A 24,564-nucleotide genomic window follows, 5' to 3' on the forward strand; every position below is an offset into this window, starting at 1 on the left:
ACATTGTAAAAAAGTGTATAGCATTATCTCCTGCAAATGCTAACCAAGTTTGTTTGTCTGAGCAATTGGCTGAAGTAGGACTGAGTGAATTTGTAGGCTCTGAAGTTTTACATTGTTTTATTTTTCAATGCAGTTATTTTTTGTACATAATTCTACAATTGTAAGTTCAACTTTCATGATGGAGATTGCACCTGTACTTGTATGAGGTGAATTGAAAAATACAATTTTATTTTTTTTTTTTTTTACAGTGCAGATATTTGTAATAAAAAATATAAAGTGAGCACTGTACACTTTGTATTCTGTGTTGTAATTGAAATTAATATCTTTGAAAATGTAGTAAACATCCAAAAATATTTAAAATAAATGGTATTCTATTGTTTAATAGTGCAATTAATCACAATTAATATTTTTAATCACTTGACAGCCCTACTGAAAAGTGTTTTTCAAATGGATGATCACTATGAGGTGATATGCAAAACAAACATTGTTGTATTGATAAAACAGTTCTCTTTGTTAGATTTATATAAAAAGTTTATTTTTGAATATATCTCTTATACTGTCCACTGACTGTGTGCCTAAACCAGGCATTAACAACTCAGGTCCTCAGGGATCTCCAACCATCCAGGTTTCTGTCCCAGACAGCAAATAAATTTTTTGATTAAAATCCATTAGTTTACATTGCTCACATGCCCTGGACGTTATGATGAATTAGAACATTTAAAGTGTTTCATATGCAATATTAAGCAGTGTACATTTTAAAACAAGCTATTAAGTGCAAGTTGGTTTAAAATCCTGGACTATTGGCAGTCACCAAGGACCAAAGGTGATCGAACACACCAGCTGGAAAAATCTCACTCTTTGAGGCTATAAATCTCACTCTTAAGGGCAGCCAACCCTCAGCATCTCTGTTAGCTATTAGTTTATTGAAGAGAACAGAAAATCCTAATACATTTGTCTAGACTTTGATTTTTAATATGTGATGAAATAATATAGAGCAATGCACAGATGATCATAACCCCAGACAAAACATACTTAAACAAAGTTAATGAGAGATCTTGAATCAATACCCAAATTGTTGTTTGGCATGAGTTACAGACCCTCTGAAACAATAAATCTGTAAAAAGAAAAGGAGTACTTGTGGCACCTTAGAGACTAACAAATTTATTAGAGCATAAGCTTTCGTGAGCTACAGCTCACTTCATCGGATGCATTTGGTGGAAAAAACAGAGGGGAGATTGATATACACACACACACAGAGAACATGAAACAATGGGTTTATCATACACACTGTAAGGAGAGTGATCACTTAAGATAAGCCATCACCAACAGCAGGGGGGGGAAAGGAGGAAAACCTTTCATGGTGACAAGCAGGTAGGCTAATTCCAGCAGTTAACAAGAATATCAGAGGAACAGTGGGATCTTGGGAGACAGACCAGTCCTTGCTTACAGACAGCCCCCCAATCTGAAGCAAATACTCACCAGCAACCACACACCACACAACAGAACCACTAACCCAGGAACCTATCCTTGCAACAAAGCCCGTTGCCAACTCTGTCCACATATCTATTCAGGGGATACCATCATAGGGCCTAATCACATCAGCCACACTATCAGAGGCTCGTTCACCTGCGCATCTACCAATGTGATATATGCCATCATGTGCCAGCAATGCCCCTCTGCCATGTACATTGGCCAAACTGGACAGTCTCTACGTAAAAGAATGAATGGACACAAATCAGACGTCAAGAATTATAACATTCAAAAACCAGTTGGAGAACACTTCAATCTCTCTGGTCACTCGATCACAGACCTAAAAGTTGCAATTCTTCAACAAAAAAACGTCAAAAACAGACTCCAACGAGAGACTGCTGAATTGGAATTAATTTGCAAACTGGATACAATTAACTTAGGCTTGAATAGAGACTGGGAATGGATGAGTCATTACACAAAGTAAAACTATTTCCCCATGGTATTTCTCCCTCCCACCCCACCCCCCACTGTTCCTCTGATATTCTTGTTAACTGCTGGAATTAGCCTACCTGCTTGTCACCATGAAAGGTTTTCCTCCTTTCCCCCCCTGCTGTTGGTGATGGCTTATCTTAAGTGATCACTCTCCTTACAATGTGTATGATAAACCCATTGTTTCATGTTCTCTGTGTGTGTGTGTATATAAATCTCTCCTCTGTTTTTTCCACCAAATGCATCCGATGAAGTGAGCTGTAGCTCACGAAAGCTTATGCTCTAATAAATTTGTTAGTCTCTAAGGTGCCACAAGTACTCCTTTTCTTTTTGCGAATACAGACTAACAAGGCTGCTACTCTGAAACCAATAAATCTGTAGACACTGATAGAACATAGCAGTATCTGCTTTATATGTCAGATTAAAACGTGGTATTAGATTTAGTTTCAAATAGTTGTAGAATTTGACTAATGCATCCAGATCTAATAAGCCATTTAATTTGTGTATAATGCACTAATCAAGTTATATAAAAATTGAAGATATTGGCAGCAGCCAACTGGCTAGGAGTACTGCAAAGAGCCAACTCCTTTCCCCACAAGCAGCATAATCTTCTGTCTCTTGGGAATAAGAGATGTGTGGGGACCAACCAGACCAAAGGCTCTTGTGCCATCCCATTACACACACACACACACACACACACACACACAAAGTTAGCTACTAGCCTTTCAGAATCCTCCCATTGTTGCTTCATTTTGCCTCGCAGCATCAAGGCTCCTTCACAGTGCCATGAGCATGGGCGTATATTTGGCACAGTTTACCCCTGTCCCGGACACCTGCCCCTTCTGTGGCAGGAGGGAGACCCTGGCGCACAGTTACTTGGAGTGCGCCAGGTGGCAGTCCCTATTCCAGCACCTCACAAATATTTTGTTATGTTTCTGGCGATACATTTCCCCTCACCTCCTTATCTATGCATTCCCTATCCGTGGCCCCATAAAGCCACCGGACCTCCAGGTCAGCCTCCTCCTGGCCCTGGCTAAACTGCCCATCTATAAAACCAGGGAGAGGAGATTGGCGGATGGAGACTCCTGTGACTGTGGGGACTATTTCAGATCCTCCATCCGTTCACGCATCCGGCATAGTTCCTCTGGGTGGCGTCCACTGACTCCCTTGACAGCTTTGAGGAGCGGTGGGCGCTGTCCGGGGTTCTCTACTTGGTATCCCTGACAGGTTCCCTTTGACTGCACTCCTATTCCTGTTATTTTATTAATTGTCCCCCAAAATCACTTGGCTTCCAGGTCCTGTGGATCCCCCCCTTAGGCGGGGGGAGGAGAGATCCTTTAGCAGTGGACAGGCGGAAGCGGATCCCAATAGGAGCATCTTTCTCCCCCAAACCCTATGAGTTCATTCTTTCCTTACCAGATATTAACTCACCATCTCCTAACAGGCTCTTTGAGAGGAATGAAACAGTGGGAATTTCCTCACAACAGGCAGCTTCTTACCATAATCTGAGAAAACCTGGCAGATATTTAGCAAGAGATCCAAAAATTACTGTGTCTTCATGAAACACTTAATAAGGGGGACCATCTGTCATGAGAGCCTGACTCGCCCCTATCCTTTGAGCGGATATGAGGCTACTAAGAAAAGCTGTCTTTGCAGGTAGGTGGTGGTGGTAAAGGGAACAGCTTGCTCAGCACTAACGAGGGGAGGGGGAAAGAATTCATCAGCTCTGCTAATACTTAGCTTGGCAGAATTGAATTTTTATTTTATTATTTTGACAGATAATGTTGATGTTTATTTTTAAGCACTGTTTCCAATTTTTATTATTTACATTTTCACAGTTGAGGGAGATTATGGAGGGAGGGGTCAGACAATGACAGAAGATGATGAGATTAAAAATGTTCAATCTTTATAACTGTTATCATCATCAAATGTCAAAGTTCCCAAGCAGCATTTCTCCTAGTTTGCCTATTTGTAAATTTTGATTAAGAAAATCTTTTCTGGTTGGTTTGTGTGTATACAATGAAACTGACTGTTTATGACAATTATTGAGGAAAATCTCATCCTTCCAAGTCTACCAATACTATATTGAGGTCACAAGGATGAGGGGGCTTCCAAATCAGTGGAAAAACATGAATGGGGCCTTTAAGGAATCTTCCTGCTATGGTATGGTGGAAAACATGGCCCTGGATAGGAGTGTGTTATGCAGATATTGCTGCTAGAAGGAACCTTACAGAGCTGATTGAAAAATTAAGATTTCAGAGTTAGTAAATAGTCCAGTATTGCTGAAATTGGTGGTGATGTCAGGGGAGAAAGCTAGCGCTGAGATCCCCGAAATTAAAAATCTTTTCCATTCAGCTTTATAATTAAATCTGGTTGAAGGCTTCCTGCTATAGAGCAGAATGTTCTGAACCTCAGAAGAAAGCTTCTTTCTGTGGACATCATCCAGTCAGCATACTGACTGTCAGATGTAACAGAGTGGGGTCCAGGTGTATAATCTAACCGTTGTTCTCAAAGACTATGCAGCCAGGGCCACTAAGGTGATGGTGGCTGTGTTGAAAGGCTCATCAGTTCTGAATACCAGAACTGCCTGGCCCATAATGGAGTTTCCTCAGTACCCTTGGCATCATGGGCATTGGTGGAAAGGTATGCATTAATCTTAATAGCCAGGCAATAAATAGGTTTGTTTTTGTTTTTGTTTTTTAAACACACACACACACACACACACACACACACACACACACACACACACACACCCCACCCCTACCTGTCAGGGAGGATGGACTCCAACACTCTCTTAAACAGATTGTCAGACTTCTGTTATTCTGGTCTGTGGCAAATAAGTCTATTTCTAGAAATCTCCGCTTGTGAAAGATGTTATGTAGGACTGAGTCTCTGACAGATCACTCATGGTAATCTGAGAACAACCCATCAGCTGTTCTATGCAAATAGTAAGACCAGGAAGGTGCAAGGCAACCAGTGTGGTTTGGTTCAGAATACACCAATTCCATGACCACATGGCTGCCAGATAGAGCAGGGAATGATCTTGCTCCCCAACGGCCTGTTGACATAATGCATAATTGTGGTGTAGTCTGTCAGAATATGTATTGCGGAACCAGGAATGCTTTTTCATGCCAGTTGGACAATTCTGAGCTCTAGATATTTATGTCTATCAGAGCGTCTTGGGAGGCAGCAGTCTATAGAAAGGTACTCTGATGTACACCTGATGAGGAGAAGGCTTCTTGAGGGACTCTGACCATCGTGTCCATGCAGTGCCTTCTGGATAGATACACTGATTTCAACTTCAACCATCCTGCAATGGAAAGTAGATGAAGTCTGGCATAATCTCTGACATAAGTGCATGAGGCCATGGGTCCTAGTAGCCAGAGACATGTTCGTACTGATGTTCTTAATTGATCTTGAAGTGGGTTGATAAAACATATCACTGTTTGGAATCTTTGTGTAAGATAAGCTGTCACTGACCTGGACTCTATCAGTGTTCCTAAGAAATCTATGTTCAGTCAGTACAGTTTTTTGTCTTTTGATGTGGGTCTAGTGAGGCAAACCACATCAGATTTATTTGTATTGAGTTAATCGCCTGTTGTGGTGATCTTCCTCAAATCCTCTAGTAGTCAATTTATGGATGAACCTGGATTCTTTATCTCCTTAGATAATCTGCCACGACTACTGAATACATTCAGTGCTGTGGAAAGACCAAGGGTAGGACTGGTAGCAAGATGTTTCCACCAGGAATCCAACTTATTTCCTGTAGCCTGGATGGATATATAGAATAGGCCTCTTGCAAGTCAAGAGCTGCAAAATCAGTCCTGAAGATCTAATGAGGGAATTATAGAGGTCATAATCACCATCCTGAACTTGAAATAGCAGATTTTAAATCCTATCAGTTCTAATACCCTCGGGAGGGGAAAGGAGAGTGTCTAACCTAACAAGTTTATCTAAGGGGAAAAAGATGTGTTTTTGTAAACAGATGATTAATTATATAAAACTCTGATTCTGACCAACACCTGCTAGCACGGTGTCCAGAGCAAGGGAGAAAACTGCAGAGGTTCTGTCTCACAGCCACAGGCCATAAGAAAGAACTCAGGGACAGCTGGACCTGTTCCAACCTTTACACCATCAGGTGAGGGGGGGGGTAAAAGGACACCTAGGATGCAAGCATAGCCCCACACTCTACAGGCCAAAAGAAACCATCTCACATGCACACCAAGAGCAAAATCCTGTTAGCCAATCACTCAAAGAAGAATCAGTCAGTCAGTCTGTATGAGGAGATGTCAGCAAACCAGTAAAGTGCCTGAAACCACTATGGCTTATTGCTAAAAGCAGTCAAGTCAGCAGGCCGTAAAGTGGCCATGTAGCAAACTCAGCTTGACCAAAAAAGGAGGGGAGGGGGTTTTCCGTGCCACAGAAAGGGCAGCTTGACCCCATGTCCTTCCTGATAAGAATTGTGTTGAAGCTGATAGTTGAAACATGCTGATACATGCATTTTAGAAGAGCAGGATGTGCCCCAGGAATGTCTATTGGAACCTCAAGGCTGCAAACTCTGGAAAAACTCACACTTGGTTAATCAATAATCAGAAGGAGCCTCTTGATTGACCATTGGAACTGCTTGCTTAACGAGTTTTCTTTAAGGGACATGTCATTCTATTACTAAATGTAATGTATAAATAAGGCAGAAAAGTTTGAAGTAGTGGGACTCTTCAGAACTGGACTCTCCCTCTGGATGCATCATGTGTTCCCCACTGGCACAGGGGCTGTCGCTGTGCCACTCAAGAGCCACACTCAGCTTTGGTAATTATCAAGGGTTGGGGTGTTTTACTAACCTGTTGCGGACGTGTGTATAAGTGCTTGAGACTAAGTAAAGTTTAGCTTTAAGTGAAAGCACTCGTGTTGTCCTGTTTGTGCCAGCCATCTATCAGTTGGACAGCCGTGTCTCCCCTGATTTATTTCCTACCACTACCTCGCACAGAGTAAAAGTTACCAAGAGCTTTGAGTTGAAAAAACCCCGGGTAACAAGTCCAGAGTTGTAATTCATCCTTATGAAAATGTTATAGGATATTCTCCATAGCCAGTTTACTAGTAGGGCTGCTTAAGAGTTTCTTTGTAGCATTAGCAATGGTAGAAGTGTTTTAAATCTCCATTATTATTCACTGTTTGCTATTTGTAATAGGTGCTGGTTACCAAATTTTATAAATAACCTCAATCTATATGCTTAGAACAGCCTTCAAACAGTAGATTAAAAGAAATGCTACCGGGGGGGGGGGGGGGGGGGGGGGGACCAAAAAAAAAAAAAAAAAAAAAAAAAAACACAAGAATTTTTGAATTATAGCAACTAAGAAAAAAATTTAATTGCAGCCCCAAATTACAGATATGTATATGGCCATATAGACCATGTGATGCTTCCCATTCTTTCTTGCCATCTCCTAGGGCTCTTGATGGGACGGAGAGATGACAGTAGCCCTCAGTTAAAATGACCTCTTGCAAAACAGCCATTACTTCCCTTTGTTCCAAGTAAGAGTGAAGCAAAGCTGCTCTCAAAGAAGATGGTGTCGCCTCGGCCGTGAGGGTCCACGATCTCCTCAGCGTGGCTTAACTTCTTTCCTATTGGGAACAACAAGAGGTGGTGGCTGTTTCTTAAGAGAACAGTTCTCTGGGACATTCCCTGAAGACCAAAATTATATTTAATCAGCCTCAGTTATGAAAAGCAAAGCAGAAAGTTACTACTAATCATAAAATGAATCCCTTCAAACGGAGCCAATGCGTGAGATTTCAGTGAGTTTTAACTATATGGGGAGTTTGAAAAGTCTGCTATTCCATTATTAAGATTAGTAAAGTGTTCCGACACTGGATGCTTAATTTCTTAAAGAACTCATTTAAAAAAAAAACAAAACAAAAAAAAACCCCCAACAACTTTAAAACTGATGTTATTTCAAAACTCATTAACCAAATTTATTTGTAAATTCATTCTGCACCAAAAGATCAAGTACAATAACTGTGGGAAGGATATGCAGTATTCCTTATACATAAAGTGGTTGAATTCCTGCTTTAAGAAAAAAAAACCACCACCAGACCCTTCAGCTATGCTTGCTATGTGAAAGGGGTCACTAGACCAAAGGTTTGAGAACCACTGGTATAGCGCCTAATCTTTAGGTGTTTTTCCTCCTTGTTACTTTAATCCACAATAAACTATTCCCTAGTGAGGGAATGTTATACAGAAAATCGTCCTTTACACGTTTTCAGGTTAATTTGATACAAGAAACTGAATTACTACTCCGAAGTTATTAGGCTAGGAGGGAAGGACCTATAGCATCTAGAGCTTAAGATGTGTGGTGATTGAACCTTGAATGTCTGAATTTTCTGAACTATCAGAGTTAAATTTGTCAGCTGAAAAGTTGCAGATGGGTTAGAGACTGAACCCGAGAATGAAGTGGTCCCTGCAAATAAGAGACCCCATTTGCCATGCCAGTTGCATTAAATTTTTGCTATTCCTATAATTAGGAAAGAACAAGAAGGAGAAAAATAAAGTCATTGTAGATAATTAAAAGAAACAATTGTCTTAGTACTTTTCAGGAGATATAATATGAACAAAGCAAGGAACAGGCATGAGAAATTGTCTGTTGGAATCCTGGAGCATGAGACCAGGCCACCTGCATGACCCAGGCCATAAGCTAGCAGCCACACCAACATTTTACATTTAACCACAAAGGTAGAATACAGAACTTCCATTAGCAGCACCAGTGAAAAGCAAGACTTGTAACCAAAGGTAGTCTAATATACCAGATTATATTTTGTGTAACCTATATTCAATCAAAACCTGCTGGATAAAAGTTTTATGGAAAAATATTCTTATGTAATTCTACCAAGTGATAAACTACTTTCTTAAATACAATTATAAATCTATTCTGGATCACTACTAACCTAAATATTCCATCAGCTGTTCAGCAGTTATGATTTCCATCATCGGTGGCAGCTTGACCTGCGAAAGAAAAGGATTTTGTTTCAAAAATTGAATATATTTGAGGAAGTCTGTGTTATATTAAAATTGAAAAGTAATTTTACAAGCTCTTCTGGGCAGAGACCAGACCTGTCCGGTCTGTGTTTATACAGCACCTAACACAAGGGGGCCCAGATCCTGTATGATACCTTTAAGGGATACCATAGTATAATATTTCAAAAAATACTTTCTATTTTAGTACATGAACTAAACACAAACAAGGGTGAAAGATCTCTCTACCACAACCTGAGCGTACGGTCACACAACTTAAAGGAATAAGAGTTGCATACTGTTTGTGTACTGTATTTCATGTAACATGGTCAACTTTCCACTATATACAATTTAAAAAAAATTTACGTGGTACATCTTTTGCTTTTCTACGATCTTTTCCTTCCTTGCTTCACTTACCCTTTTCTTTCCTTTCTCTTCTCTCCAACTCCTGATCTTTCCCTAGAACGTTTTTTTTTCCTACTTCCTCTCCTACATTTCTCCTTCCTTCTCACAAGGTCCATCCCTCTCTCTCTATTGTATTTCACTTTTCTAAATTATCCCATCAAGTTTTTCCTCTCTCCCCTCCATCATGCAAATACAGATATAGGATTTTTTAAGAGAATACCTAATCACTAAAGGAATAAACTTAGAACCTAAACAGATACTAAACACTGGGCCAAATTACTGTGGAAGTAATTAAGTGAAACCCCTCTCCATATACACAAAAAAAAGAACTGGTGCTGAAATCCCTGAATCTTGCTTGGGGCACCATCTTTTGTATCAGTCTCCAACTAGTAGGGATCAGATAAATGTGAAACTCTCAAGCCAGTCTCCCAAGCCTTTAGAGCTGCTAGAAGATGAGAGTCTTCTCTGTTTACTTCTTTACCTGAACACAGAGCCCAAACCTCAACCGAGTCACCCTCTTTAGAAAATAGTTCCAGTGACTACTTCTGCAACTGATGAAAATGAAATTCAATTGTCTGTTTCACTGCTTCCAGTGGGATTCAAAAAAAACAGAAATGGAAACCAAGACAAGTTTTCACGCCACTGCATCTTGGCAAAACTATAAACAGCATAAGCAGCACTAGAGCTCCCTGAAAACTCTGGAAGACAGAACAGCAACGGTGACACTTACAATTTTGGAAAGGTTTCAGAATCATACGGGCTGAAAAACCTTAATACTTGATTCTCAAGAAGCTGATGGCAGCATTTGCCTAGACAAGCGAATTTTTGAAACTTTAAAACTGAACTACTTAGAACGATTAGACCTATACAACATCTCAATCTAATTGCAAATAAATCTATTTGTGCAGGGCTTCACTAACTCTACAAACAAATTACTTTCAAATCCTTTGGCAAGTGTGCATACAAGATTTTTCCCAAAATGGCGTGCAGCCCTAGAATTCTGTTGCAAGGATTTGTCTACACATGGAAAAACCCCAGAATAGATAGTGTGGAATAGCTGTTGTTGAATGGGTATTCCACATTAACTCCCCATATGGATACACTTATTTTGCACTAAGAGTGCCTTTAAAGTTTCAGGTTAATTCATTTTAGAAATGGATTACCCCAAACTGCTAAAAGGCACTCAGTGTGGAATAAGAGCATTCACACAAAATGTCAAAGTAGAATAGCTATTGAGATCTAAATTTGCACCCTACTTATTTTACAGTAATTCCCCTGTATAGATAAACCCTTAAATCCCCAAGCAGCAATATTGGTCCATACTGTCTTTCACAATCCACAGCAGGCCATGAAACCATAGCTATTTTTCTGTTATGTAGACCTTCCAAGAGCTAGATGCCTGTGCTGCCTTCAAACTTGACTACAAAAAATGTGCTTAGTCCTCCCCATAGAGTTCAAGCAGAAGCTACAGCCAATATAAAATAAGATCCACTTAAGCAATGTGAGGATATGGGATTACATCTGCGCTGAAGTCTCTGAACTGGCTTCTTGTTCATATCCGAACAATTCACGCTAATAGTGATTATCTTTAATGCCCTGCCTCTAATGATTTGGGGGTAATTTATATGTATATCTTACAAATTCTGGTTACGAAGTTACTGTAATTTTCATAACAGTATCACTAATACGCCTCTGTTGATGTGTACCCACCATGGGCTGGCAGGATTGTTCAAAGACCAGGGACAACGTTGAGTCATTAGAACTCAGCCTTGTATGCAGGGTAAAGTACATTAGGACAATGGGTTTGCTTGAGCTGGAAGGGAATTCCGCCTCATCCTGTCTGAAAGGAGAGGGGAAATGGAGAGCGGAAATTCCCCAAGCAGGACAAAATGATACCAACATACTGATGCTGGCCATAGAGGCTGGGTGGATCAGGGAAAAATTCACAATAAGATTCAAGTATAGGAAGATGAGGGGAAGGGGATGATTTGGCCACAGTCAGAAAGCAAGATGACCTAGGAAGAGAGGCTCCATGTTTTGATAGAGAAGTCGTATAGCTGCAAGGAAAGGATCCTGGATCCCACAGAGGATCCCATCCACAGCCCATAGAATGCTCTGGAGTGGTGAGGAAACTCAGGCAGGGAAATGCATATAAGGGATGATTATTTTTATATAGATCTGTGTATTTCTCAGGCGATTAAGTAATAATGTGTTAGAATTCTGTGCAAAATATCTGTGGGTTACTTGCTACACCTACCACGTAGCCCCTTGAAGGTGTAAAGCAGAAGACTTGCATCTTCAGGTGGAATTTGGAAGAGGGCTACTTAAGCCACAGGTGAATCAGCACTGCTCCATTTCTGTGAAGAGGCAATATACACAGTTGATGCCCAGGCCATGTGCCAGACAGGCCAATGGAGGAAACAGGGCTGCAGCCTACTGACATGAAGGCAAGTGTCTGGATCTTCTCACAGTAATCTAGTGGGCCACCAAAAAGGGGGAGCTCAACCATATCTAAAAACACTGCCTCTCATCGTGGCAGTTAAGTAAAGTATTTTCAGTGGAAAGTACTTGGAACCTAAATAAAACAGTTGCTCATCTTCTCCTAACTGTTGTTCAAGATGTGTTGTTCATGTGCATTCCAAAAAGGTGTGCACACGCCACGTGCACAACAGCCAGAAGATTTTTCCCCTAGCAGTATCCGTAAGGTCGGCCTGGGCGCCCCCGGAGTAGCGTCTTCATGGTGTCCAATATAGGGCCCAGCCGAGCCGACCTCCCATCAGTTCCTTCTTGCTGGCTACTCCGACAGAGGGATAGGAGGGAGGGTATTGGAATAGACATTAACATCTTGAAGAACAAGAGTTACGAAAAGGTGAGTAACCGTTTTTTTCTTCGAGTGCTCGTTCATGCCAATTCCAGACAGATGATTCACAAGCCCAAGTTCAGGAGACAGGGTCGGAGTTGTCCGCTGATTGGAGTACCGCTCTACCAAAGGCCACGTCATCTCTGGCCCGCTGGGTAATTGCATAGTGCAGGTGAAAGCGCGTATGGAGGATCACGTCACTGCTCTGCATATTTCCTGGGTAGGAACCTGAGCCAGGAAAGCCGTTGAACAGGCCTGTGCCCTGGTGGGGTGCACAGCGATTGGAGGAGCAGGCACCCATGCCAGGTTGTAGCACTCTCCAATGCAGGACGTGATCCATGACGAAATCCGCTGAGAAGAGACAGAAAGACCTTTCATTCTGTCTACCACAGCCACAAATAACTGGATGGACTTTCAGAATGGCTTCGTTCTCTCAATGCAGAAGGCTAGTGCTCTGCGGACATCCAATGAGTGAAGCCTCTGTTCCCTGCCATTTGAGTGAGGCTTCGGATAAAACATGGGGAGGAAGATATCCTGGTTGATAGGAAACTGCAAGACAACCTTCGGAAGGAAAGCTGGATGAGGCCTGAGCTGAACCTTGTCCTTACAGAACACCATTTAAGGAGGCTCTGACGTTAGAGCTTTGAGCTCAGACATCCTCCTAGCTGAGGTTATCACCACCAGAAACGCGATCTTGTACGAGAGGGTTAGAGAGATTGGAGCAAGTTGCCAATGGTTCAAAGGGTGGACCCATCAGTTTGGAAAGGTCCAGATTAAGGTCCTAAACTGGGATTGGCTGCCTGACATGTGGCTATAGCCTGTTGAGACCTTTCAGGAAACGGCTGACCATAGGCTTGGCCAAGACCAAGCGGCCCTCTGCGCCTGAATGGAAGGCAGAAATGGCAGCCAAGTGTACCCTTATGATGACATGGACAGCCCTGCTGCTTGAGATTGAGAACGTAGTCCAATATAATCAGAATAGTGGCGAGCATCGGGGAGAAACGTTGTTGTGCTGACCAGATTGAAAATCTTCTCCACTTGGCAAGGTAGGTAGCTCTGGTGGAGGGGTTTCCAACTACAAAGAAGGACTTGCCTAACCTGGTTTGAGCAGGAAAGCTCCATCGGGTTCAGCCGTGGAGCTTCCACACCATGAGGTGCAGGTGACTCAAGGTTCGGGTGCTGGAGACAGCCGTGATCCTGAGTTAATAGGTCTGGGAAGAACGGCAAGGTGACTGGAGCATCCACGGACATTTCCAAGAGTGATGTGTATCATTGTTGGCAGGGCCAGGCTGGAGCTATCAATATCACCAAAACTCGTTCCCACTGAATCTTGAGTACCTTCTGAACTAGCAGAATGGGTGGAAAGAGATACAGTAGATGGCTTCCCCATGGGAGGAGAAATACATCCGTGATCGAGCCCGGGTTGATTCAGGAAGGAGCAAACCTGCTGGCACTTCCTGTTGAGTCATGGGGCAAACAAAACTGGTGATCTCAATCTTCCAAAGCTTTCCCAACGTCCAGGCATAGGGACCACTCGTGGCCATGGAATGACCTGCTGAGATAGTCCGCCAACTGGTTCTGTGCCCCAGGGAGGTACGATGCTTGCAAGTATAACGAATGCCCTACACAAAGTCCCACAGCCTGAGGGCTTCCTGGCACAGGAGAGAAGAGCGTGCACCCGTTTGTTGATATAAAACATCGCCGCGGTGTTGTCTGTCATAAGTGATGCACATCTCCGTGTCAAGTGAGCTCGGAAAGTCAGGTATACCAGGCATACTGCTCTCAGCTGACGTTTATGTGTACCACAAGTTCTGCCCGAGACCAGAGGCCTTGAGTCCTAAGATCCCCCAGATGTGCTCCCCGCCCAAGGTTGACAAACCTGTCACGAGTGAAAGACAGCTGTGGGCTGGTGAAGGGGACCCCTGCACATACCACCTGTGAGTCGAGCCACCACAGGAGAGAGAGAGTCGAGGACAGGACAAGACAGGGTCATGATCCTGTCCAAGCTGTCCCGGACTGGCCGATACACCAAACGCTAGCCACAACTGAAGGGGTCGAAGTCTGAGTCTGGCATGCTACACCACATAGGTACAGGCAGCCATGTGTGCTACAAGTTTCAGGCAATTCTTTGCTGTGGTGGTGGGGAACTGCCCGAGACCTTGAATGATGTAGCCGAGGGCCTGAAACCTTGCTTCCAGGAAGTATGCGCTGGCTTGTGTCAAGTCCAGCACTGCCCCAATAAGCGCTATCCTCTAATCTGGGGACAGCATTAATTTCACCTCATTCAGAAGAAAGCCCAGCTCGTCGAACATCGCTCTTATGAAGTCGACTTGTGCCTCCTCTTGAAACCTGGAGCAGCCCTTGATGAGCCAGTCATCAAGGTATGGGAACACCTGTACCTGCCACCTGTGCAGGAACGTGTACACAACACTTAAGGTGCCGCTGACAGACCGAACAGGAGGGCTATGAACTGGTAATGATTGTTGCTCACCACAAACCAGAGGTATTTTCTGTGGGGCGGAGTTATTGCTATATGAAAGTATGCATCTTTAAAATCGAGGGCAGCACACCAATCCCCTGGATCCAAGGAAGGGATGATGAAGGCCAAGGAGACCATATGGAACTTGAGTTTCTTCATGAACTTGAGTTCGCATAGGTCTAGAATGGGCCTTAGCCCACCTTTGGCTTTCGGTATTAGGAAATACCTGGAATAGAAGCCCTTGCCCCATAGCTCCTGAAGAACGAGTGCACCTCCTGTATAAAGAGTTGCTCATGAGAAGGGTCCCTGAAGAGAGACAGGGAAGGGGAGCGGAAGGGCAGGAGAGCAGAGAATTAGAGAGAATATCCCCTTTCTACCGTGCGTAGAACCCAACAGTCCAATGTAATATGGGCCTAGGCAGGGTAGAAAGGGGACAATCATGACGAGAAGGTAAGGCAGGGTGGATTCAGTTCCTGAGCTGGTGTGCCATCTCATGCACATCTTCAAAAGGCCAGTTTCTGGCCCGAGGAAGGCTTGATCTAGCCAGAGCTCTGGTCTGAGGATAGGTAGGGCATCTTCCCTGCTGCTCTATTCCTCCTCCAGGAACCATCCTGTCAGTTTTGCTGGTAAAACTGCAGAGGAGGTTGAGGTCTTAAATGCCTGCACTGTGTGGCAGGGGTGTGTATGCCTAGGGACTTGAGGGTGGCCCTCAAGCCTTTTAAACTGTGCAGTCTCCAGTCTGTCTTTTCAGAGATTAAGACCAGACCTTCAAAGGCTAGGTTTTAAATGGTCTGTTGGACTTCACGAGGAAGTCCAGAGACCTGGAACCAAGAGGACCTTCTCATGGCCACCCCCGTAGCCATGGTTTGGGCGGCCGCAGCATCAAGAGCAGCCTGCCAGGAGGCCCTAGCAATGAGTTTGCCTTTCTCTAGACCAAGGTATTAAATTCAGAGCAGGAGTCTGGTGGTAGTAGCTCAGCAAACTTGGCTATCGCTCCACAGGTGTTAAAGGAGTACCTACTAATGATGGCCTGTTGGTTTGCAATGTGGAACTGCAAACCACTGGTGGAGTAGATTTTCCTCCCAAACAAGTCCACCTTTTAAACCTCCTGGTTTTTAAGGGACGATCCCTGAAGCCCCTGGTGCTCCCTTTGGTTTGCAGCATCCACCACCAAGGAGTCGGGTGGAGGATGAGTACAGAGATGCTCGTAACCCTTTGAGGGGAGGAAATAGCATCTCTCATTTCTCTTCACTGTAGGGGGCAAAGAGGCTGGAGTCTGCCGCAAAGTTTTTGTGGTCTCATTTATACTTTTGATGAATGGCAGCGCAATACGCAAGGGCCCAGAGGGGGCAAGGATGTCCACCATGGGATCACCATCCTCTACCAGTTCCTCTGCCTGGATCCCCAGGTTCTGGGCCACCCTGCACAACAACGGTTGCAGAACCCTTCAATCCTCTAAGGCCAGGGCCACTGAAGTGCTCGCAATGGCCTCATCTGGGGAGGACGAGAGCACTGGCATGTGACCTTGGTCACTGCCCTCAGCACCAAGAAGGTCAACATTGTTTGTGGGGCTGGTGTGCCAATGGTGCAGAGATGATTGCCAGTGCCGAGGTCAGAGCAGCATGAGGAGGCACCGGCATTGTAGCCGGAGATGTTCTCGGTGCCAGGTGCTGCAAGGGGATGAAGGATGCAGACACGACTGACGCAGACCTAGATCTTGACACCTGGCTCTGACCCTGGGCCTCATGAGAAGCCCAGGGAATCCAGAAGGCCACTGAGCTGGTGGTTGCCATTGAGGTGGCCACAATGGCAGAGGGGGCTGGCAGTGTCACCTAGATCTAGACTTCGTGCCACTAGACCTCTCTGAATGATAGGACTCCGAGGTCTCCAAAAAAGACGACCACGGAGCAGTAGTACTGGGTGGTACCAATGAGTGGTGCCGGGCCTCTGCGGACTGGTGTAGTTCCCCCACATAGACAGTCAGGGAGTAGCATGCCGGAGATGGAGAGCGGAGTGACATCGCTGGCTTGACCCTAGATGGAATAGGTGGCCAGGTTACCACCGGTGCCTCATTCTTCCTTGGAAAAGGCAGTGCCATCAGGCGAATAAGGTCCTACACTGCCCAACATCCTGGAGACTGCACTGCAAGCTAGACTCCAAGTTGCAATCTACAGAGTCACTTCAACAATGCCAGCCCTGTCTTCACCTACAGGTTAAGAATAGGTGAACCCTTGTCCCCAAGTCCCTTTGAATTGTTCCCCTGGAATATTCAGTCCTTGACACTGGCTACTCACAGAAATTCCAGCTTCTCTGCCCCCAAAGAAGTAGTGGGCAAATTTTCACAGGGACAGCAAAAACCACATGCCTAATGTCAAGGCAGCTGCCCTACTAAATTTTGACTCCTTGCTACAAATAATGGAGGTGTCAGTTTCTCAATAAAGAACTTTAAAAAAAAAAAAAACCACATGGACAAATAATGTAGTTTTCCCTAACCTCATTCTTGGAAACTGTCAAACCACTTTTTCTGACCACTTTCAACAACCACCACGACAAGACTTAAGCATACACCTAGAACAGAAAATTTCAGTGCAAACAAGTGTAAGTTTGGCAAAGTTATAAGCAACTGAAGATAGGTTCTTTGATAGAAAGTGTCTAGCAATTTTAGGTATGGGTATCACATTCTGCAGTGTGTTATATTTTTACTTCTCCATATACTTTCTAAAGTACAAGACTGCATTTAAGTGCCACATAATAATTTTGAGAAATTTGCCAGTTAAATTCATTCTGATAGCTCTCCTTAAAATTTGTCATGGTGAAAATTTAAATCAAAAAGATTTAAGTGACCCATTTTAATTATGATTTAAATGAGAATGCAGGAAATGTTAATTTAAATAAAAAATTTTAGTCACATTTTGCATTTGTACTTTTTAATTATTTTCCTAAAGTAAAGTTGATACTCACTGGTTGGTAACCATTAAAACATGTTGATTTTCAACTACATATATGCTTTACACTAAATTTGGTGTATCTTTATAATAATCAGGAGAATTCATTAGAAATCTATACACATTTAAGCAATTTTAGAGCTTACCATACCTTTATTCAGATTCTTAATTTTTACATATTATGTTAGAAAATTGTGAATGACACATTCCTTATTTACTTTATTACCCGTTGGGGTCTTTTTACTTGTGATTTGTGTCAAATGATTATGATTTTGACAGAAGTTCAAATTCAATTAAAAATGCACAAAACCAGCATTTTCAAATTGTTAATTAGTAAAATAAAACTACCTTAAATGTCCTGGATACATAAGAAATAGAGTTTATCAAAACATATTTTGCATTTTAAAAAAATCAACTGATTTATTAAACAAAGGAAGTAATATCTGCACTGATTGTTTCGGACCACCATGTTCGAGATTTTAGAATGAGTAGATCTCTTCCTCTCAAGACTAGTTTTTATGCATAGATTGGAAGAGAACAAGCTTTTTCAACTCCCATTAGTTTCTTAACTTTGGATGAATTAGTCATTGAACTGAACTAATTAAATAAATTGAAGATAATATTCTCTCTGGACCTGCAGACGAGGTTACTGCAATCAAAAGCAGATTTAGCATGTCAACAAACTCTGGGTCCAGGTTCTTAACCAGTGACTTTCACCAGCCCAGTGGTGTCACTTTCTTTAAAATTAGGCCAAAAACATGTACTGGTTAATACTTCCTATATTAAGGCCTAAATTTACTATAATCCATTAAAATATATACAAGTTGTCCTATTTGTTAAAAATTAAACCTATATTTAATGTAATTTTAAAAAAATCAGATTTAAGTAAGAATGTTAGATCAATTTTTATCCACCTTGATATTCATGAACTGAAAAGGATAAATCTGACATACATATGGTATATGCAGTTATAGAAAAGGACCTAAATCAAAGCCACTGAAAAGTTGTCCTTTCTATGTTAATGTGCTAGGGATATAGTTAAAAGAGAGAGAGATTAAATATAGGACACCTTGGTAATGGCTGAATCACTTATTTAGTTTACATTCAAATTATATGATTTTATGTGGCTTTTTTAATACTCACATTTTGTACAGCAAAATAGAAATTAACAAAGTCTTCTGTACTCATACACAGTCCCTGTAACAGCATACCTGAAACTACCTAACTCCACAAAATGTTTCATTTCCAAAGTAACTATACTGCAACAATCTGCAAAAAAGAGGTCTACAAGCACTTTATATCTGAGGCTTCATTGTAGGACCATTAACTAATCCACACTATGCCTATGAGAGACAGAACTATTATTTTAAAAGTTTGAAAACATCAGTAAATGGGACATAGTTAACCTGAATCCTAGTCAATTCTTTAAAAAGGTTAGCAGTAGTTCAGATACTCTAGTCAACTCAAACTCCTTGCCAATGTTTGTGGTTTTACAACTATATTTTCCTATTTTGGGACTGAGTGATATGCAGGTGTCACCCTGTATCTATTCATGGATGGCTGGGAGGGACTTTACATCAGTGGTTTTCAAACGTTTTCCCATTGGTGACCCCTTTCACATAGCAAGCCTCAAAGTGTGATCCCTCTTATAAACTAAGGGGGAGGTAATTTAATTGAGGTTTGGGGCTGCCAGCTCCACACAGCTGTCAGCTTGTGACCACAATTTAATCACCTTGCAACACCCTAAGAGATCACAACCCCCCATTTGAGAACCCCTGCTTTACATGCTAGTCACTGTGAGTGAGCAAAGCCTAGAGGGGTTGCTGTTCTGACAGTTAAGCACTGTAAAGGCTTAGGCGGGAGGGCTAAGGGAACACTGCAGTCCATTAGTTCAGGTTGCACCCTGGCAAATGTCACAACAGTGAATAAGTTTCAGAGTTGCAGCCGTGTTAGTCTGTATCCCCAAAAAGAAAAGGAGTATTTGTGACACTTCAGAGACTAACAAATTTATTTGAGCGTAAGCTTTCGTGAGCTACAGCTCTTTTTTTTTTTTTTTGTTAGTCTCTAACAGTAAATAAGTTTGGATTGTGTAATACTTATGCCTTGGCTTAGTCTGACAGAATGGCAAGACCACATTAGTTTCTTTCACACAGACTTGTTTAGATAATGCTCACAGCTGACAGGGAAAAAAGTAAAGTTTTTTTTTATTGTACTGGAAGAAACAAGAGGAAATTAATCAGTGAAATCACACACAAAATGTCATGCTAAAAGCTTCTATATTGGGAAAAACCAGGAGTAAGATGACATGAAAACAGGGTAGACAGCAAAAGTTATAGAAAGTGAAGCTTGTGCACGTGTATTGTATGGGTTACGTAATACAACTCTTAATGTTGGTTGGAGGACAGTTAATGAACTTGTAATGTGAAAAACTATAAAAAGCCAAGTGAACAAGAGCCCAAGTCAGAGAAATACTGTACTGGAAACTGGAAAAAAAAAAAAAAAAAAAAAAAAAAAAAAAAAAAAAAGACTGAAGGACCAGACCAGCGACCAAGACAACCATCATGAAGCGCAGGAGAGCTTCCAAGTACCCTGGAACATCATAACTTGTATCCCTACCTCTTCCGTCTTATCTGTCTATTGTCTGGCACATGTGTATGTTCAGAAAATATGAATAAATGTGTCTGAACATTTATAAATAAAGGTGAAAATTGACTGAGCTGAGGATTTGGATAAATTTCCCACCTTACAGATTCACCCTATCTATGAATGGAAATGAAAAACTATTTCAGTTAACACAGGAAGGAGAGGTAGTCTGCATCCTTTCTCTGAAGACAGGTTTCAGAGTAGCAGCCGTGTTAGTCTGTATTCGCAAAAAGAAAAGGAGTACTTGTGGCACCTTAGAGACTAACAAATTTATCTGAGCATAAGCTTTTGTGAGCTACTGCATGCATCCGATGAAGTGAGCTATAGCTCACGAAAGCTTATGCTCAGATAAATTTGTTAGTCTCTAAGGTGCCACAAGTACTCCTTTTCTTTCTCTGAAGAGAGATCTTGAAGCACAAAGTGTTCTCATGAAATACTGGATCTTGATTCTTAGGAAGCCAGCCACTTCTGCAACAGACTGGATCTTGGGGGGGGGGGGGGGGGGGAAAAAACTTTATTAGACAGAAAAGACAACTACTATAAGTTTAGACCCAGGTTCATGTTTTAGGATTGTTTCGTATTTAAATCATTCGTTTCCACCACTCACTCCTGTTTTAGTAGAATCTCTATCCTTTCTTATATAAACCTTATTTTGTTTTATTATAAATGTTGCATGTCATACAGAAGGAGGAGTTTAAGGTACAACTTGGGCACACTGCTCCTTTGGGGGCAGAGGAGCTGGAATTTCTGTGAGCAGCCAGTGTCAAGGGCTGGATATTCGAGGGGAACAATTCAAAGGGACTTGGGGACAAGGGTTCACCTATTGTTAACCTGCAGGTGAAGACAGGGCTGGCATTGCCCAGAAGAAAGTGCTTGAGTGGCTAACAGGCCAGTGATGTCCGGCAGCGGACACCCAGCCAGGCACAGTTCAGACTCCCTCACATGGGCGACACGGGATGACAAGGTGACTCTTCATGCTGGGTGCCCTAAAAACCATCACAATGGTCATGGGAAAACTGAATAAAGATCGGTCAGAACTGGCATCATGGACAGATAGGACCACCATCAGAGAAAACAGAAGACAAGTTAGAATGGTCACATTTGTGAAGGAGCAGATTTTTTGACATAGATCCTTCTAGGGAAAGAGTGACTGTTGGACACAAGCACTGCCTTACAATACCAGGAATTCAAAGGATATTGTGGTCCCCAAACGCCTTGGAATTCCTTCCTTTCTGAGGCTAGCTGTGGGTGACTAAACACTTTTGCTCTGGGGCTAGAAGAGCTTCTGGTTTTCGACCAAACATCTACTAGTTTCCTTCTTGTAATTTAGACTTGAAACTAAATATCTAAGTAATTTGTTTTAGCTAAGGAATTTTAAATAGTTTCTGCACAGCTTAATTTCCCAGGTACTTTGGTTCAAGACATCACATCCAACCCAAGAAACACAGAGAATGAGCCTGGGTTTAAGTAGTGCATTTCACCCCTCTCTGTCTGCAGAGTCTGACTCTCATATCTGCTGCCCAGTATGCCTTGGGAATGGCCATTTATCAGAATGTTGTTCAGTATGCCAGGCCATTATACATAAAGTCTGAAAGGATAACCACACTTTGCTCCATGCCTTCCAAAGGCTTGCTTCAATGGACTGCCCCCGTCTCATTGCCATCACAGCTGCTATCTAGTGTTCATTTATACAAAACTGTTCTCTCAATTTGGCACACTAATCTGACATTTGCTTTGAGAGAACAGTTCTGCAATTCTTATTTAACTTTAACGCTTCAGCCCAACATCCTGGAGGCTGCACTGCAAGCTAGACTCCAAGTTGGAATCTACAGAGCCACTTCAAAGAAAAAGAAAAAAGTTACTTACCAGTAATTTTAGTTCTTTGAAAGTACAGTTTATACACATTCATGTTCCCTGCTCACTTTCCTGCTTCCTCAAACTTCTAATCTCTCTTTAGGGGAAAGAGCTGTGCTAGTTGGGAACCACACAACTTTCTTACAAATCTGGTTACAAACATTTGATATATAAGGAGGTATCTGTGCAGACCCAATGAGTACTGCTTTTCCAGAAGGTTACCAAAACTCAAGTGTTGCCAGGGGTAATACCCCAGAAGTGTGATTAAATAGAGGCAGAATTCTCAAAGAGTCACTTAGTTCTACATAATGTTTCTTTTTGTAATCATACTCAAAATTGCTAAGGCTGGTACTGATGTGGCGTTCTCAAAAAAATACTGATTGATTTTTCTTCTACCTGACAGAGCAAGAACTGAAAAATCTTGCTGAAATGGCAGATTGCATTTTCATCACCATTAGAAAAAAAAACTATTTTGAAGAATATACTGGAGCATATTTACCTATATATTTGCTGCACTGTACAGCTCAACCCTGCCAGTTACTGCAGCTTTTACCGAAGCAAACTTTTTGAAACTTAAACTGATCAAGAACTTCGCAAGGTCTTCAATAAGTCAAGGTAGACTCAGGATTTGTGATGAACAGTAGAACGTGAATTGCTAAAAAGACTTTAGACAATCTGATCAATGAATCTGTATATACAAAAGTCAGAGATAATCTATGATGAATTTAGAGCTGCTCTGTTTGGTTCAACATCTTAATCAATTATTTATATAATGGCATAGAGAGTACACTTATAAAGTTTGCGGACAATACCAAGCTAGGGTGGGGAGGGGTTGCAAGTGCTTTGGAGGATAGGATTATAATTCAAAATGATCTGGACAAACTGGAAAAAAATGGTCTGAAGTAAACAGGATGAAATTCAATGAGGACAAATGCAAAGTGCTCCACTTCAGAAGGAACAATCAGTTGCACTCAAACAAAATTGAAAATGACTGCCTAGGAAGGAGTACCGTACCTTTTGCAGAAAGGGATCTCGGGGTCATAGTGGACCACAAGCTAAATATCAGTCAACAGTGTAACAATGTCGCAAAAAAAAGCAGCAAACATCATTCTGGGATGTATTAGCAGGACTATTGTAACCAAGACACGAGAAGTAATTCTTCCACTCTACTCCGTGCTGATTAGGCCTCAATTGGGGTACTGTGTCCAGTTCTAGGCACCACATTTCAGGAAGGATGTGGACAAACTGGAGAGAGTCCAGAGAAGAGCAACAAAAGTGATTAAAGGCCTAGAAAACATGATTGAAAAAAGGTTGAAAAAAAATTGGCTTTTTTAAGTCTGGAAAAGAGAAGACTCGGGGGAGGAGGGGGGAGTCATGAGAACAGTTTTCAAGTACATAAAAAGTTGTTACAAGGAGGAGGGAGAAAAATTGTTCTTAACCTCTGAGGATAGGACAAGAAGCAACGGGCTTAGATTGCAACAAGGGAGGTTTAGGTTGGACATTATGAAAAACTTCCTAACTGTCAGGGTGATTAAGCACTGGAATAAATTGCCTAGGGAGATTTAAAAATCTCCAATGATGGAGATTCCACAGAGCAGGTTAGACAAACACCTGTCAGGAATGGTCTAGATAATACTTGGTCCTGCCACAAGTGCAGGGGACCAGACTAAATGACCTCTTGAGGTCTGTTCCAGTCCTATGATTCTATGAATCCTGTATATTAACCTTGTTATTTAGACGTTTTCTGTATCACTATATTGATTTAACACAACAGGAGAGTCTGGGGAAAAAAAAAAAAAAAAAAACAGGCAAGAAGGGAAGGAATGGCTTAAGAAAAAACACATTTTAACAACCCTCACGTGTTTGCAGAGGAACAATGCCATGGTGGCTGAACTTTGTGACTTTGTCCTCACCCATAACTATTTCACATTTGGGGACAATGTATACCTTCAAATCAGCGGCACTGCGATAGGTACCCGCATGGCCCCACAGTATGCCAACATTTTTATGGTTGACTTAGAACAACGCTTCCTCAGCTCTCGTCCCCTAATGCCCCTACTCTACTTGCGCTACATTGATGACATCATCATCTGGACCCATGGAAAAGAAGCTCTTGAGGAATTCCACCATGATTTCAACAATTTCCATACCACCATCAACCTCAGCCTGGACCAGTCCACACAAGAGATCCACTTCCTGGACACTACGGTGCTAATAAGCGATGGTCACATAAACACCACCCTATATCGGAAACCTACTGACCGCTATTCCTACCTACATGCCTCTAGCTTTCATCCAGATCATACCACTCGATCCATTGTCTACAGCCAAGCTCTACGATATAACCACATTTGCTCCAACCCCTCAGACAGAGACAAACACCTACAAGATCTCTATCATGCATTCCTACAACTACAAT

General features: G+C 42.2%; 1 protein-coding gene across 13 annotated transcripts in view; it reads right to left on the reverse strand.

Annotated features, from left to right (window-relative positions):
* Positions 1–24,564, reverse strand: part of MINDY2 (MINDY lysine 48 deubiquitinase 2) — a 104,519-nt gene that overhangs the window by 72,203 nt on the left and 7,752 nt on the right. For 12 of the 13 annotated variants that reach the window (XR_006274654.1, XR_006274655.1, XR_006274656.1 and 9 more), the window contains exon 2: positions 8,893–8,950. Coding sequence is in view for 10 of the 13 variants with exons in the window: in XM_043493599.1 (XP_043349534.1) it covers positions 8,893–8,950 (58 nt within the window). In the remaining 3 variants the exon portion in view is untranslated. Of the gene's footprint in view, positions 1–7,470; positions 7,576–8,892; positions 8,951–24,564 lie in introns of all 13 variants that reach the window. The other variant, XM_043493602.1, reaches the window with a different exon arrangement.

This window comes from Dermochelys coriacea, chromosome 10 (assembly GCF_009764565.3).
Source record: "Dermochelys coriacea isolate rDerCor1 chromosome 10, rDerCor1.pri.v4, whole genome shotgun sequence".
NCBI classification, from domain to species: domain Eukaryota; kingdom Metazoa; phylum Chordata; order Testudines; family Dermochelyidae; genus Dermochelys; species Dermochelys coriacea.